This window comes from Atractosteus spatula, chromosome 6 (genome assembly GCF_055471065.1).
Source record: "Atractosteus spatula isolate fAtrSpa1 chromosome 6, fAtrSpa1.hap1, whole genome shotgun sequence".
Taxonomy (NCBI): domain Eukaryota; kingdom Metazoa; phylum Chordata; class Actinopteri; order Semionotiformes; family Lepisosteidae; genus Atractosteus; species Atractosteus spatula.
In genome coordinates this window covers 19,355,707-19,372,756 of record NC_142711.1, presented here as the reverse complement: position 1 = coordinate 19,372,756, position 17,050 = coordinate 19,355,707, and the positions used below count along the sequence as shown (strand labels likewise).

Sequence of the window (17,050 nt, the reverse complement as noted above, 5' to 3'; positions counted from 1 at the left end):
CGACCCTGCCGGTCTTCTCTGCGACACACGAGGAGTGAACATACCCGCCACCGGCCCGAGCTCTCAGGCTGCGCGCAGGCACCTTGCTTACACACGAGTATCGGGGGACTGTGGGAAGGCAGTGCTGTGGAGAGTCGGCCCGAGCTCTCAGGCTGTGCTTACACACGAGTATCAGGGGACTGTGGGAAGGCAGTGGCGCGAGAGTCGGCCCGAGCTCTCAGGCTGTGCTTACACATGGGTATCGGGGGACGAGTATCGGGGGACTGCGCGAAAGTCGGCCTGAGCTCTCAGGCTGTGCTTACACACGAGTATTGGGGGACTGTGGGAAGGCAGTGGCGCGAGTGTCGGCCCGAGCTCTCAGGCTGTGCTTACACATGAGTATCGGGGGACGAGTATCGGGGGACTGTGGGAAGGCAGTGGCGCGAGAGTCGGCCCGAGCTCTCAGGCTGTGCTTACACACGAGTATTGGGGGACTGTGGGAAGGCAGTGGCGCGAGAGTCGGCCCGAGCTCTCAGGCTGTGCTTACACACGGGTATCGGGGGATGAGTATCGGGGGACTGTGGGAAGGCAGTGGCGCGAGAGTCGGCCCGAGCTCTCAGGCTGTGCTTACACACGGGTATCGGGGGACGAGTATCGGGGGACGAGTATCGGGGGACTGTGGGAAGGCAGTGGCGCGAGAGTCGGCCCGAGCTCTCAGGCTGTGCTTACACACGAGTATTGGGGGACTGTGGGAAGGCAGTGGTGCGAGAGTCGGCCCGAGCTCTCAGGCTGTGCTTACACACGGGTATCGGGGGACGAGTATCGGGGGACTGTGGGAAGGCAGTGGCCCGAGAGTCGGCCCGAGCTCTCAGGCTGTGCTTACACACGAGTATCGGGGGACGAGTATCGGGGGACTGTGGGAAGGCAGTGGCGCGAGAGTCGGCCCGAGCTCTCAGGCTGTGCTTACACACGAGTATCGGGGGACGAGTATCGGGGGACTGTGGGAAGGCAGTGGCGCGAGAGTCGGCCCGAGCTCTCAGGCTGTGCTTACACACGGGTATCGGGGGACGAGTATCGGGGGACTGTGGGAAGGCAGTGGCGCGAGAGTCGGCCCGAGCTCTCAGGCTGTGCTTACACACGAGTATCGGGGGACGAGTATCGGGGGACTGTGGGAAGGCAGTGGTGCGAGAGTCGGCCCGAGCTCTCAGGCTGTGCTTACACACGAGTATCGGGGGACTGTGGGAAGGCAGTGGCGCGAGAGTCGGCCCGAGCTCTCAGGCTGTGCTTACACACGGGTATCGGGGGACGAGTATCGGGGGACGAGTATCGGGGGACTGTGGGAAGGCAGTGGCGCGAGAGTCGGCCCGAGCTCTCAGGCTGTGCTTACACACGAGTATTGGGGGACTGTGGGAAGGCAGTGGTGCGAGAGTCAGCCCGAGCTCTCAGGCTGTGCTTAGACACGGGTATCGGGGGACGAGTATCGGGGGACTGTGGGAAGGCAGTGGCGCGAGAGTTGGCCCGAGCTCTCAGGCTGTGCTTACACACGAGTATCGGGGGACGAGTATCGGGGGACTGTGGGAAGGCAGTGGCGCGAGAGTCGGCCCGAGCTCTCAGGCTGTGCTTACACACGGGTATCGGGGGACGAGTATCGGGGGACGAGTATCGGGGGACTGTGGGAAGGCAGTGGCGCGAGAGTCGGCCCGAGCTCTCAGGCTGTGCTTACACACGAGTATCGGGAGACTGTGGGAAGGCAGTGGCGCGAGAGTCGGCCCGAGCTCTCAGGCTGTGCTTACACACGGGTATCGGGGGACGAGTATCGGGGGACTGTGGGAAGGCAGTGGCGCGAGAGTCGGCCCGAGCTCTCAGGCTGTGCTTACACACGAGTATCGGGGGACGAGTATCGGGGGACTGTGGGAAGGCAGTGGCGCGAGAGTCGGCCCGAGCTCTCAGGCTGTGCTTACACACGAGTATCGGGGGACTGTGGGAAGGCAGCTTCGCAGAGCTGTTCTGCTTTTGATGCTAAACAGAGCGAGCGGAGAGTCGGCCAGTGGCCGGATGAGCGCTGTGAGGTGTGTGTGGTTTCTCTTGTTACACAAGAGCCTCTCACATAGGAGGGCCCAAGTGCGCTGGCCTTTCGAAAACCAGACCGGTGGTTTTATTCAGGACTTCACCGGGAGGGCCGTCAGAGAAGGTGTGTGTGGTTTTCACGAGCAGCTCGGCTGTGGGCCACACACGCCGACACACTGTGTGTACACGCGCTGAACTTTTTTAAACACGCGCTGCGCTATGGTGGTGTGAATGCCGGGCTCCTCTGTCACGCCAGCGCATCCCTGCCGGCAGGGTAAGAACTGACTTTCCGTTTCCATGACGACACATCCTCAACCCAGCTCCGGGGGAATTTGAGCAGAAAAGTCACTTTTTTTTAGTCCGTTTTTTATTTTGCTCCAGAGCTGTAGCACGTTTATTGAAAACGTAACATTACTTGTACAGTTTCCTCACAGTGTAGAGAGATTTACAGTGGTTCAGAGAGCTACTACAGGGTAGTAGCCTCTGCTATTACTACTGTCACAGCTGGTGACCCCTAAATCCAGGAAGGGCTTTGGCTTTGTAGCTGGCTGCTCCACTAGGCCAGTATGTGGGTGCTAGGAGCCCTTTCCCCTACAACAGTCTCTTCATACTCCCCACAGCCAGCAGGGCACCCACAGACCAGGCAGGACAGTTACCCTACATACCTTTAATTCTCTAGCAATTCCAGCCTTGAACACAGTCTACCCACACGCAGAGCCCAGGACACAAAAACCCATTCTGGACCAGCACAAGAACCCCTTGGACCCCAGCTTCCGCACACAGCATCCCAGAACAGAATCCTGCAGCGCTGTGCTCTGGAGCCAGTTCCAGTCGGTGATCTGGTGTGTCTCTCTCCAGCACGCTGATCGAAGAGATGAAACTCTGTGTAGCTCCTTCGGTGGGTCTGGGGCATCCTCTCAGTCCTGGCCGTCCTGAAAGATGTGATCCCCGACGCTCTCCCCCACCGAGCTGTTGGTCTCCGAGTCCAGGGCGGAGGAAGACGATGCTGGGGCCTTCCTCGCTGGCGCCCCTGGGGGTCGAGTCCTCTCTGTCTCTGTGTGTTAGGTCCCTGCTGACTGGGCCTGTTACCTCTTGTAATGAGGCGTCGTGTCTTTGCACCCTGTTCCAGAGCCCCCCCCTCAGTCCGAGGCCCAGTCAGACCCGTCTCGCAGCCCCACATGTTTCCTCTGAGCTGTACAGTGATTAACAAGTGTCCTCTGAGCTGTACAGTGATTACCCAGTGTCCTCTGAGCTGTACAGTGATTAACAAGTGTCCTCTGAGCTGTACAGTGATTACCCAGTGTCCTCCGAGCTGTACAGTGATTCAAATCAGTACCGTTCCTCCCACACTCCATTTTTCAGCCTCTGACGCTGCTATGACAGAGTACTTCCACTTTGTTGCAAAAAAAGTGTTATTTCAAACATTTTCATGTTCTCAAATCCACTTGCTATTTTATTTTTGAGTTTCCAAATGACGTTTTGTACTTGTGCAGTCTAAATCCCCAGGAATCTGAGAATCTGTCAAATCTCAGGACAGAGGTTCAGTCAGGGGCCTGGCGGCAGGGTGGAAGGGGAGCCCTGTGGTTACGCCCTGGCCCACCAGGGGGCGCTACAGGCCTATATGGCTGGATACTTCCTGGCTCACCAGCTTGGGCCCTCTCATTGCGGCTGGGTTCCCCCAGTTCTCCCTGTCAGTGGGGAACAGTGAACCCCCAGCGACCTCACTTGACTTTGTTACTGTCGGGCGTGGAGCGTGGACTTCGCCAGCTGATCTCCAGCCATGTTCTCTGCGCGCCGGCCAGTTCACCCAGTGATCTCGTTATCCGTGATCTTATTGGTCTCACTTGACTCCGAGGATCTTCCTGTGCTGGCAAGACAGGTCACAAACGAGAGGAGGCAGTTTGGCCTGTTAGGTCGTTTGGTCATTAGTAGTAAATTGATCAGGGGATCTCATCCAGCTGTCTTGAAAGAAACCAGGGTATTGGCTTCAAAAACACGGCTGGGTGGCTTGTTTCACACTCCCACCACCTTTAGTAATGACTTGTCTCCTATTCTATCTATACCTATCCTGTGTTAAAAGCTTATCCATGTAAGCTTATCCTTACATATAATCCATGTTAGGAAATCCATGTTTTCTCTGGTTTGACCGTGCAGACTGAAGAATTCGTCTAGGTTGACTATGCCAGTGTCTTAGAGGATTTTGAATACGAATACGTGTCTCAGGTCCCCTCTGAGTCTTCTCTATTCCAAATTGAAGAGATTCAGTTCCTCCAGCCTGTCAGTGTGGGACACTCCCTTCACACTAGAGAGACTCAGTTCCTTCAGTCTGTCAGTGTAGGACTTTCCCTCCCGCCCCATGGCCTCTGGCTTCTCTCATCTGGACTGATTCCAGAGCAGAAACATTGTTTTTGAAACATAGTGACCAAATCTGTACACTACATCCTAACTCAGGTCTTATTAGGGCCCTATACAATTTCAACACAACACCCCTTCAGTTAAATCCTACTCTGCTGACTGTATGCGATTTCATGGCCTCCCCACTCATCACCAGAAGATGACCAGTTGGCAGCTTGCGTCCAGCCTCCCAGGATGCAGCAGCAGAGACTGAGAGTCCGGTCTGGTTTGTCCTGCTCTGGCGGCCTGTGGACCAGATTGAGGGTCTAGGACAGCAGCTGATGACACCAGTCCCAGGGTCTACAGTCATGGCCTTTAAATTTTTTTTTTGGGGGGGTCTACATCAAAAATCTTCCAAGAATCCAAATTCTTTAGATTTTGTTTCACATCCAAATCTTTTTGATTTTACTGGAGTCTGCAGTAAAATCCTTCAAATCCTTTCTGGGGTGCATCCCTCTTCTACAGAGAAACGCTGTAGAGGGGGCTGCAGTCAAATTTTACTGGGGTCCACACCTGGGTGCTCAAATTCATGACCTGTGAGGGGCACAGAGTGTGGGATGTTTGCGGATGCTGGGGGTCCTGGGTGAGCACAGGGGCTCTGCCTGCTGGCCCGCCTGTCCCCAGGCTGATCTTCCATCTTGTACCCTGCGTCCTGCATGGGAAACAGGACAAAAGAGACCCAGGTCAGGGTTCAGGGGTCAGGAGGGAGGTGTGTAGGATGGGACAGAAGAGACAGAACATAGTGCTAAAGAATGCATGCACACACACACATGCACACCCATGTGCGCACACACACATACATATATGCACACACATGCATACCCATGCGCACACACACGCATACATATGTGCACACACATGCATACCCATGCGCGCACACACGCACACACAAACACACACACATACGTGCACACACAACTGCATAAATACACTCTCGTGCAGCTGTGATCGCAACAGAAGGCCAACACTTGGCTTTCATGGACAGAATTATTTAATACACACGGAAGCACCAAACCATCACAGACCAGCCAGACAGGATGTGCTTTCGAACCGACAGTCTGGACAGGAAGTGTGTTTGAACTGAGTATTGGACAAGACTGTACATCCAGATATGCAGATCACACTGTATGATGAATGAAATGTATGATGAAATTAATCACTAATAAGGTTCCCTTGCTTCCAGGTAATGCACACCGTGTTCATGTTGTCAGAATAGGTGAATCTGCAGTCCCGGTGTCACAAGATAAGGCACCACTGTACAATGTATAATTAAGATGTAATGCAATACTGTAAACTTTGTATATTATAAAACAGGTGCAGTTTGGGCTTTATTGAGCAGTTGACAGACAGGGATCAAGTATGTAAACTGAACAGATCAGATGTCAGAAGCTGAGCAAGTCTGAGCCTGGTCACTACTGGGATGGGAGACCAGAAAACCACAATGCTGCTGTAGGTGGTGCTGGTGAACCAGTAGGGGGCACTCTTCCCCCTGGATCACAGTCTCCAAACTAATGTCCCAATGGTGGCCAGGTACTGTGCTGCAGGAAGTGCCACCCTTGGAATTATTCATTGACCTGAGAACTGCAGGGAGCTTTTAATGATCCCCTGAAACCGCTCCTTAAGATTAGAGGTGTTAACCCAGTGTCCAGACACAGTCCCACTCTGGTCTTAAACAAGTTGTTCTTCCTACAGTTCTGCCTTAACTCAACTGGGGCAGCAGTTTCTCTCTTCTCCCCCTGCCTGTGTGATGTCACGGGGAGAGGTGCTGCTCATCCAATTAGCACTCTCTCTCCTGCCAGGCACCATGGAGCTTACAGTGTGGCCAGTGCTAAACGGCTCTGACAGGAATTTATCTTCAGCAGCACTACAGGGGTTTCACCCGTAATGAAAAGTCCTAGAAAAGTTCCTGATTACCAGTGGATAAAATAAAAATAATATATACCGTTCTTGAGTACGAAGTCCTTCTGAGAAGCCAGACTGAGAAGCCGAACACTGCTGCAGTGACCAGACCAAACACTGCAAACCTCATCAGCTTTTCTATATTGAGAGGTGCTGGGCAGCCTGGAGCAAGAGGCACAGCTGGAGACACAGAGAAAAAGAGATTAACACTGTCACTGTGCCGAAAGACGTGTCCTATTGAAATATGACTGTGTCTTGTTGAAACCTTTAGGGACTTGTCTCATTATCACTGCGCTGAGCCATGTGTCTTGTTGAGACATGAGGAGACTGGACTAATTATCACAGTGCCTAGAGACGTGTCCAGTTGAAACATGAGGAGACTGGACTCACTATCACAGTGCCTAGAGACGTGTCCTGTTGAAACATGAGGAGACTGGACTCACTATCACAGTGCCTAGAGACGTGTCCTGTTGAAACATGAGGAGACTGGACTCACTATCACTGTGCCTAGAGACGTGTCCTTGTGAAACATGAGGAGACTGGACTCACTATCACTGTGCCTAGAGACGTGGCCTGTTGAAACATGAGGAGACTGGACTCACTATCACTGTGCCTAGAGACGTGTTCTGTTGAAACATGAGGAGACTGGACTCACTATCACTGTGCCTAGAGACGTGTCCTGTTGAAACATGAGGAGACTGGACTCACTATCACTGTGCCTAGAGACGTGTCCAGTTGAAACATGAGGAGACTGGACTCACTATCACTGTGCTGAGAGAAAGGCTCAGTGACACAGTCAGATAAGAGAGAAGGAGTAGTAATAGTAATAATCATCATCATCATCATCAATAGAGCTTATTAACTGAATTTGACTGAACCCCAGCAGTGCCCCCAGTTTCTTCCCACAGTGCAGGGACATGCTGGTAGGTTAACTGGCTTCTGGGAAAACTGGTTCTGCAGTGCCTGTCTGTGTCTTTCTCTGAAGCCTGGGAACAATGGACGTTGCTTTGCTCTATTTACCAAGCTGCTCATGCCCTAGGAGAGAACTAGATGGGAGGAAGACGCTCATAAATCAAGAGGAGTCCCAATAATTTATTCAGGTAAATTAATTTCACTGTTAAATCAATAAGCCACTCCAGTGAGGTCATCAAGCCCGTCTCTAGAGGAATGGGCCACAGCATGAATATAGACCAGACGCCCAGAACAAGAAGAAAGAAGGGTCATCATCATCACTAGCCAGCAGCCATATCACCCTGCAGCTCCCAGCTGGCAGTCCACTGGAGCCCAGCAGGAGGGAGCCTGGCCAGTACCTGGAGGGGAGACTCCTGGGAAAGCTAAGGCTGCTGCTGGAAGAGGTGTTAGTGGGTGCAGCAGGGGGCGCTCACCCTGTGGTCTGTGTGGGTCCAAATGCCCCAGTATAGTGACGGGGACACTACACTGTAAACAGGCACCGTCCTTCAGATGAGATGTAAAATCGAGGTCCTGACTCTCTGTGGTTAAAAATCCCAGGGTGTTTCTCAAAGAGAGTAGGGATGTTAACCGGTGTCCTGGTTAAATTTCCCCCTGGCCTTTAACCCTCACGGCCTCCTAATAATCATCCCTCTCTGAACTAGCTTCATCACTCTGCTTTCCTCTGGCGCACTATCTGTCTTTCACCCATTAAGGTGTGTTTGTATAGTAAGATTAAAAGGTGAGAATTCTGGGATCATCTATGTTTCTAGAAGGTAGGTCTGTGGACTCAGACTGATTATTAGTCCTTATTATTTGCTTACATAACAGACGGATGTCAGGATGTAGATCTTTATACTGAGTTAATTACCTACTAATGCATTTTGTCATTTTAACACCCCCAGGTTTGTAACAATACATTTTTGTAACAAACACTGCATCTTTTTATTTGGAAAACAGAACGTGTATCACTTAAATATATTTTAAAATTAATTAAAATACATCTGAAAAAGTATGTGTGAATATTTACAAATGTATTTAATGTTAATACATTTATGTACAATATTTCTAACTACCAAATAGGATGGGTTGAATGGCCTTGTATGGTTTGTAATGTTCTTATTATACTGCAAAAGTAGTGTTGTTGAGCAACTTGCAAAGTTTAAGAACACGTATTTCAGACATGGAAACAGAAATAATATGTATTAAAGTGCACCTATTTATTTGATGGGAGAGAGAAAATTGCAGTAGATAATATCCTACCTTTGCCATCGATGCTGTACTTTGGAATATTAAATGTGGTTCTCTCAGTGCTGACTGGGTTAGAAGCCACACAGCTGTAGGAGTGAGAGAGTCCTTCTGTCTCCAGAGGGAGAGTCAGGGGGGTGTTGAGATCAGGGTTGCTGGTGTGGTTGAGTGTCTCTCCCTCTCTCTGCCAGGATAGGGTCACCTCTCTCCCGTTACTCACAGAGCACAGCAGAGAGCAGTGTATTTCTACTGTGGGCAGACTCTGAGAAACCCTCACCTCAGGCTTGGACACACGAGCTGTTGAGGACAGAACAACTGATGGACAAAGTCTGAAAGGACAAACATTCTTGCCTAAAATGTACTTCCTTATTAAGTTTGAGATTTTTACAAAGGAATCATGGACTGTCCACTGTCAGGTTAAACACTGTGGACAAAATGGACACAGTGGCTGTTCTCTGTCAGGTTAAACATGGTTAAACACTGTGGACACAAAGGACACACTGACTGTCCTCTGTCAGGATAAATATTGGATACAATGGACACACTGACTGTTCACTGTCATATTTAACACTGGATACAATGGAGACACTAACTGTCCACTATTGGGTTAAACACCGTGGACACAATGGAGACTTACTGTACACTGTCAAATGAAATACTGTAACTGTCTTCATTCCATCAATGTTCTCCACTGTATAATTCCCCTGGTCATTCAAGGTGAGGTTTGTGAGCTGAAAGAGTCCGGTCTGATTGTCCCAGATCACTCTTCCTCTGAACGTTTCTATGTTGTAGGTCTTTCTGCTCCCTTGGAAAACCCTTGCGATGTCATCATGGGTCCCGTAGCGCAGAAACCCCTGTTGTGATACTGGGGCTTTAAAAACCACTGACTCTCCCACAATGCCTCTCATTGTCTCCCCTTGGTGTTGGGTGGAAGACAGATACCTCCCTGTGAGCAAGAAGAAACAGGACTGACACAAAATATACTCTCTGTGCACTGGCCCAGTTCATGAGGTCAAGAGGCTTCAATGTCCAGCTCAGTGGTTTTCAGTCCTGGTCCTGGTGGAATCTGAGCTTTCTGGTTATTCATTATAATCATGGAGGCTAACATCTCCCTGTACTTGTGCTGCTGGCTTGATGAGTGCTTTCTAACTTGTTTCAGATGTACCTGAGGCTTTCGTTTCATTCAGGTACGGGTGAGGGTTATGGTTCATGATGTGGGTGTGTTCTCCAGGTTACTGGCTGACAGTAATGGTTGTGTGGTTATGGTTCATGGTGTGGGTGTGTTCTCCAGGTTACTGGCTGACAGTAATGGTTGTGTGGTTATGGTTCATGGTGTGGGTGTGTTCTCCAGGTTACTGGCTGACAGTAATGATTGTGTGGTTATGGTTCATGGTGTGGGTGTGTTCTCCAGGTTACTGGCTGACAGTAATGATTGTGTGGTTATGGTTCATGGTGTGGGTGTGTTCTCCAGGTTACTGGCAGACAGTAATGGTTGTGTGGTTATGGTTCATGGTATGGGTGTGTTCTCCAGGTTATGGTAACTGGCTGACAGTAATGGTTGTGCAGTTATGGTTCATGGTGTGGGTGTGTTCTACAGGTTACTGGCTGACAGTAATGGTTGTGTGGTTATGGTTCATGATGTGGGTGTGTTCTCCAGGTAACTGGCTGACAGTAATGGCTGTATGGTTACAGGTTATGATTCATAGTGTGGGTGTGTTCTCCAGGTTATGGTTACTGGCAGACAGTAATGGTTGTGTGGTTATGGTTCATGGTGTGGGTGTGTTCTCCAGGTTACTGGCTGACAGTAATGGTTGTATGGTTACAGGTTATGGTTCATGGTGTGGCTTCTCTGGCTTAGTGGTCAGTGTGTGATCATGAAAGGATTTCTGGTTATAAGGTGAACGGTGTCGGTCATTGCTAATGGCTGCTATACTCTGGTATGTGGGTTATGGTTTTAATGTGACTCCCTGTAGGACCTTGTGATGTTCAGGGTGTCATGGAAAGCTGGGTGACTGATGCTGATGTGAGTGTGCTCTGGGTCGTGGTTACGGTCTCCTCAGAAAAACGTCATGACAGAACCGTAGAACAAAACCCAGTGTAGAAAGATCAGCTAAACCACCAAATACAGATTTAGGCACCTGTAGCTGCGAGAGCACTTGGGCTTGGGCTGGACATGGTGAGAAATGGAGGCGTGGCACTCACAGTGGTTAGTGCACGAATAGCGTTCTGAGCTGTCTGAGCTGGTGCTGTCTGAAGAGCAGCCTGTCTGTGGTTTTGAACAATTTAAGTAGCAGGGTAATGCATTCAGTTGCGACTGACTTTGCAATACCAAAAGTGACCAAAACCTAGAAAATGCTGTTACATAAGGAGAAATGAGCCAATTACTCCAGCACATGCTGCTGCTTGGATAGAAGCTGTTGAGTCAGTCAGTCAGTGCCTGTGTGTGTGTGTGTGTGTGTGAGTGAGTGAGAGTCGGTCAGTCAGTCAGTGTCTGTGTGTGTGTCTGTCAGTCATTCGCTGCCTGTGTGTGTGTCAGTCAGTCAGTCGGTGTCTGTGTGTGTGTCAGTCAGTCAGTGTCTGTGTGTGTGTGTCAGTCAGTCAGTACCTGTGTGTGTGTGTGTGTGTGTCTGTCAGTCAGTCGGTGCCTGTGTGTGTGTCAGTCAGTCGGTGTCTGTGTGTGTGTGTGTGTGTGTGTGTCAGTCAGTCAGTACCTGTGTGTGTGTCTGTCAGTCAGTCGGTGCCTGTGTGTGTGTCAGTCAGTCGGTGTCTGTGTGTGTGTCAGTCAGTCAGTGTCTGTGTGTGTGTGTGTCAGTCAGTTAGTCGGTGTCTGTGTGTGTGTGTCAGTCAGTCGCAGTACTGTGGTATTATCTCCACAATAGAAGAAGTTACACACAGGTGACCTCCTGTTACCTGTTCAGCCCTGTGTGATGGGCTGATCACACAGAGCTGAAACCCATCGCTCAGACACACTCCAGCTGACACACACACTGATGCTGCGCAGTAACATCAGAAGCAAAAGCTGTATTTCAGCCTTTTAAAGAAAACCGTCGGTACGTTTGGACTCTTTGGAAACAGGACCAATCTCCAGCTCATTTAGCTATTTCTTGTCAATCCCTCTGTTGCTGCTGTTATGAACACACATTTTCCACTCGTACCGGCGTCACTCGATGATGGAGTGATAAGGGGAAGTTTGAACCAGGTCATTGGCCCTGACCTCTTCTTCTGGGTCAGGATTTTCCACAGGCCAGCCTGTGCAGCCCCCACGAGCTCAAGAGGTGGACCTGTGGTCTTGACACCCCGTGTCAAGAGGTGAACAGACCCACGCTCAGCTGTACACACACCCTTTCAGAGGAGAGAAAAAATCAACAGCTTTTTTTAAGACCTCCTACAGCACAAGACAAGGTCACAGAAGAGAGGAGCCATTTGGTCCATCTAGCCTGTCAGGTAATAAGTAGCTAATTGATGCAGGGACCTCATCCAGCTGTCGCATCCAGGGTATCGGCTTCAACAGCATGGCTGGGCAGCTTGTTCCACACTCCCACCTCCCTTTGTGTAGAGAAGTACCTCCAGTTTGTGGTTTTAAAGCACATCCACGTATTTTTCTACTCGTGCCCTGTTTGTGGTCTGAGCACAGAGAATCTCGCAGGAGTTCAGCCCTCCTCCTCCTCCTCTTCCTCAGAGCAGGAAAAGCCTGTGTTGTTACCATCTTGTGTGAAATGTGAGAGGCCGCAACTTTAAAGCTTTAGCCTGCTACTACTATAACGCACTGTTCTGGAAGGGCTTTTTTAAAAGCATGTTCCCCTGGTTTGATCCTTAAAAATTTCCTTAGTTTTGATCACAGCTTGCGTCCGCTTTCTTGTGACACCGTGGAGCGACCCCTGGGAGTGAGAAAGGGGGTATACACGGCTGATCGTTTCTGTCGGGCATGGCTGTCCTGTTCGAGGAGGGGCACTGCTGGCCCTTTTCTCAACTAGACTGGGCCACGTCTTTCCCGCGATCGTCAGCTGACAGAGGAAACACCCCTCCCCCCAGTTCCTGCTGCAGTGCTCTCTCCCAGTTCCTGTCTGACTCAAACCCAGCTCCTCACTTCCCCTTCTGCGCCAGGGCCACTCCCGCGACTGAGCGAGAGGGTTTTCACATCTCGCTGGGGAGCTTCTGTCTTGCAGAGAAATGTGCCAGCAGCACGCTGGTCGGCCCTTCACCAGAACACCAGGGCAAACCACAAGCAGGAGCATGAAGTTCTGAGAACAGGAAGCACTACTTTACACAAAGGGAGGTGGGAGAGTGGAAAAAGATGCCCAGCCATGTCGTTGAGAGGGTCTTAGTGAACTTTGCACACACATTTTCTGCTGAAGCTGCAGTATTTTATAAGCTGGACATTCAGAACTAATTTGAACTGGGTTGGAAGAATGCTGGCCACAAGGGCTGCTATATAATTCTATACTGTGTTATACAGGAAAGCCAGCTACAAAGCTAAGTAACCAATTCTGATAAAAGAAGTGATATTTGGCAAATAGGGAAGAGGACAATGAGAGTGATCCTGGAATGCTGCCAATATGACCAGCACAGGGAAGCAGGATAGATAACAGACTGCTGTGCTAATTTAATCACTTTGAGAAAAATACACAGAGCATCTCTGTGTGTTTCGCTCCAATGCGCATGAAATAAAAACTTCTGAGACTCCTGACTGGGGAAGCGGAAAACTTTCTCCAATACTGAGGGACTGGTTTGTTTCAGTAAACAGCTGGATGAAATCCTCCGGTCAGGACAGAAGGTACTTCTTTACAAAAAGGGTAGTAGGAGTGTGGAACAAGCTGCCCAGCCATGTTGGTGACGCTGATACCCTGCTGCTCCTTTCAGGAAATCAGATTAGATCCTCAGATCAATTGCCTACTAACTACCAGACAGGTCTGATGGGCTGAATGACCTCTTGTTTGTGACCTTCCTGTGTGCTCATGTACTTTATAGTTTTTAAAGAGTATTGCAGTTGTCAGCCTTTCAGCTCAGAGGAAAACACTGCCAGCTGTGGAAGAGTCAGTATTTGATTACTGCAGGGGTCCTCAGGGCTCGGACTGGGGACCCCTCAACCTTGTGTTCCACATGTTTTAGATGAAGGACTGGGCAAACCATGGGTGTGTTTCTGTTTTTAATTCATCATTAATGGTCTTTTAAATGAGTTTGTTAATCCTACCAAGGCCTGTATTAGTCTTTCACTTGAATGTAATGAGGTGTGGATCAATAATACTGTACTAAATTGTGTTATTGATGTTATTGTTTTTATATTAGTGCTTTCCAAGACAACTGTCCATGAAATATTACTTGGAGCTAATAAATTATTAATTTATTATTATTTATTATAGATTATTCTAAACATTATAAATATCAGATAAAAACACGAAGCAGCAGTCTGGGATTTTCAAATTCCTCATCTTAATCCTCCTCAGAACAGCAAGGGACAGATCTGTAAAACACTGTATGTTATATAGTGTGCATAGCATAGTGCAGAGATAAAACAATTAAAGTATATAAACACACAAACACACATAACACTATATGATATATAGTGTATATCGCATTGTCCAGAGATACAACATCTAAAACACATAACTATATACTGTTACAGCTATAGGTAAGTAGAAACCATCTCTAAGAATCTAGATCAAGTGTGTGACACCTCGTAGTGTAAACATTTCAAAGCAGAGGGGAGGTTAGCTGAGATGTATTGGGTCCATATTCTGTGATCAATGTAATCATAGCCTTTACCTTAGTTAAGCTTAGTTAATTAAGTTCTGGGTAAGTGATTAAATGTCAATCACCAGTCCAGAAAGAGACAATCTATAAGATCATATCAAGACAGACAAAGGCAGAAAGAAAAGGTCAAACCACAGCAGAGAGACAAGAAGAAGAGACAGAACTTGAAGCTTGTGCCGGGCGAGAGATCCTGATTCTAGATCATCTGAAGAAAAGACCCAGCTGGAGAGATGCATTTGCATCTTGCTAAAGAGAGCTTGCGAGCTGAGCACTGACGCTTCCCCTGGTGGTTTCGATGTAGGTCTCTGAAACGCCTTGTCTGTAGACGTGTCCCGTCCATGTATGTGGTTTAGTGTGTGGATTGGCGTTGTTGACAAATGTTTGTTCAACCAAGTGTGTCTGATTATTTATCTGAGTTAATATGAGGTTTAGTTAACCCCCCATTTCTAACAAGTCAAACACAAAACACTGTATACAAAGCATAGAGCATAGCTAAAACACAGGAAAGCGTAGAAGTTTGTTCCATGCTGAGAAGAAAAGAGAGACAATGTTTTGTCGGTGGAGCCTTCTGCAGGTGTCAAGCTGTCTCCTGAAGAAGGCTCCACAGCTTAAATATTGTCTGTTTTCTTTTCCTTTCAGGATGCAATAAACCATTACTTATTCCTTTACAGCCTATGCATGCTGACGCAGCTCCCTGCTTGAACTAGACAAATCATAGACTGTATATATAGTGATGCCGTGTAAGAATACGCCCCTTGAGGCTTTTCCTGCAGTTCATATTTTCCTTTTTCGAAGCTTCTCACTTCCCACAACGGCAACGCACAGATCACAGGCTGGTTGACAGGACACCAGCAATCGAGAACATGCAAACTCCACACAGACAGCACCCCAGCAATTGAACCCAGGGCCCCAGCCACCGTGCCAGCCCACTGTGTCTGCAGCCCAACACAACTGATTAATCTATCGCCTGGAAATATTGACCCAGGCTGCTTCATCACAAAAGCACGCGGTCCAGTGGTGCACCTGTCTGGGTCTGAAATCAGGCGCGTTCAATGGTCACTTGAAGGTCCAGTGCCCCTGTGCCCTGCTTGATGTTGGCATGCACACTGCTGAAGAGTTTTTTTTATATTGCTTTTACACACCTCAGCATGTTAGAGGAAGCTTGCTGACGGTTCAGAGCTTAGAAGAGATTTAGCCTTTTACTTTTAGAAAGCACCCTGACGTTAAGAGAAACCAGAAGTATAACCCATTCTGAGTAATACAGAATTAGCTTCATTACACTGTTGTGTAACAGATAATAATATCTGTACCTGTATTACACTGTTGTGTATAATATCTGTGTATATATTATACTGCGTGTATCAGGAATAATATCTGTACCTTTATTACACTATGTGTATCTGGAATAATACAGTATCTGTACCTGTATTGCACTGCGTGTATCTGGAATAATATCTGTACCTGTATTACACTGCTTGTATCTGGAATAATATCTGTATTTGTACTACACTGCTGTGTATCTGGAATAATATCTGTACCTGTATTACATTGCTGTGTATAATATCTGTGTGTATTTTACACTGCTGTGTATCTCGGATATCTGTATATATACAGTATTATACCATTTAAAAGCATTCAAAAAACAAGAGTCTCCTGTTTCGAAGAGTCACTGGGTTTTCTGAACAATCAACATTCCTGGATGAAAAGGAATGGAACGACAGATCTCTAAACAGCCAACTGCCTCCCCATGCATGGAGCCTGGGATTCACTGGATTAATCTACACTTTCCATTCTCGCTACAATTCTGAGCATCAGCACTGCAATAAGAGATAAGATCACTTTATTGGCCATATACAATTTCTTGCATTCGAAATTTGTCTTTTCACATACCCCAGCTTGCTCTCCATGAGACACACAGACAGGGAGAGAAGCTTGGGGTCAGAGCGCAGGGTCAGCCATTTATACAGCACCCCTGGAGCAGCTGAGGTTAAGGGCCGTGCTCAGGGGCCCAATGGAGTAGGATTCCTCTGCCGGCCGCAGGATACAAACCAGCAACCTTCCAGCCACAGGCACAGATCCTTAGCCACAGAGCCACCACACCGCCCATAATAATAATAATTAGTACAGATAATACTTGTGCTACAAAAAATGATGTTGCCTCAATTTTCACAATGGAGTCTAATACAATGGCTACTATTACAGTTACTAGCTCTTCAACAAAAGGAAAAAAACAGTGAGCACAGTGCATTGTAGTACAACCGTAATAGAGGAGATACAGCTCAGAAAAAAAACACTCCATCTTGACTTACCCAATAGGAAAAACATCTTCACCAACAAACTGTTCATATCTCCTCTATCGCCCAGCTATTCTTCATAAGAGAGGACACACTGCCTGTCTGATCACACCGATATTGCACCCTGTACTGACACTGTCTGATCACACTGATATCGCACTCTGTACTGAAACTGCCTGTCTGATCACATTAGTACTGCACCCAGTACTGACATCTTCTGATCACACTGGTACTGCACCTGTACTGACACTGCCTGTCTGATCACACTAGTACTGCACCCAGTACTTACATCTTCTGCCCACACTGGTACTGCACCTGTACTGACACTGTCTGATCACACTGGTGCTGCACCTGTACTGACACTGCCTATCTGATCACACTGGTACTGCACCAGTACTGACACTGTCTGATCACACTGGTACTGCACCCAGTACTGACACTGTCTGATCACACTGGTACTGCACTAGTAC

General features: G+C 48.5%; 1 protein-coding gene across 1 annotated transcript; it reads right to left on the bottom strand.

Annotated features, from left to right (window-relative positions):
- Nucleotides 1–2,395: 2,395 nt before the first annotated feature.
- On the bottom strand, nucleotides 2,396–16,748 carry LOC148832607 (CD48 antigen-like). The gene is made up of 5 exons (XM_088918888.1): nucleotides 16,596–16,748; nucleotides 9,173–9,481; nucleotides 8,551–8,832; nucleotides 6,383–6,519; nucleotides 2,396–5,092 (listed from the first exon to the last, which is right to left on the bottom strand). The coding sequence occupies exons 1-5, from the start codon at nucleotides 16,630–16,632 to the stop codon at nucleotides 4,931–4,933; spliced, it is 927 nt and encodes a 308-aa protein (XP_088775014.1). The 5' UTR covers nucleotides 16,633–16,748; the 3' UTR covers nucleotides 2,396–4,930.
- Between the last annotated feature and the right edge of the window lie 302 nt (nucleotides 16,749–17,050).

Bases quoted from the DNA above. Each gene is read 5' to 3' on its own strand.
- LOC148832607 (XM_088918888.1), bottom strand. From the start codon at position 16,632: ATGAACAGTTTGTTGGTGAAGATGTTTTTCCTATTGG. The intron at 6,520-8,550 runs GTAGGATATTAT...CTGTGTCTCCAG, and splicing joins GTACAGCATCGATGGCAAAG to CTGTGCCTCTTGCTCCAGGC. The intron at 5,093-6,382 runs GTATATATTATT...TTTCCCATGCAG, and splicing joins GGACTTCGTACTCAAGAACG to GACGCAGGGTACAAGATGGA.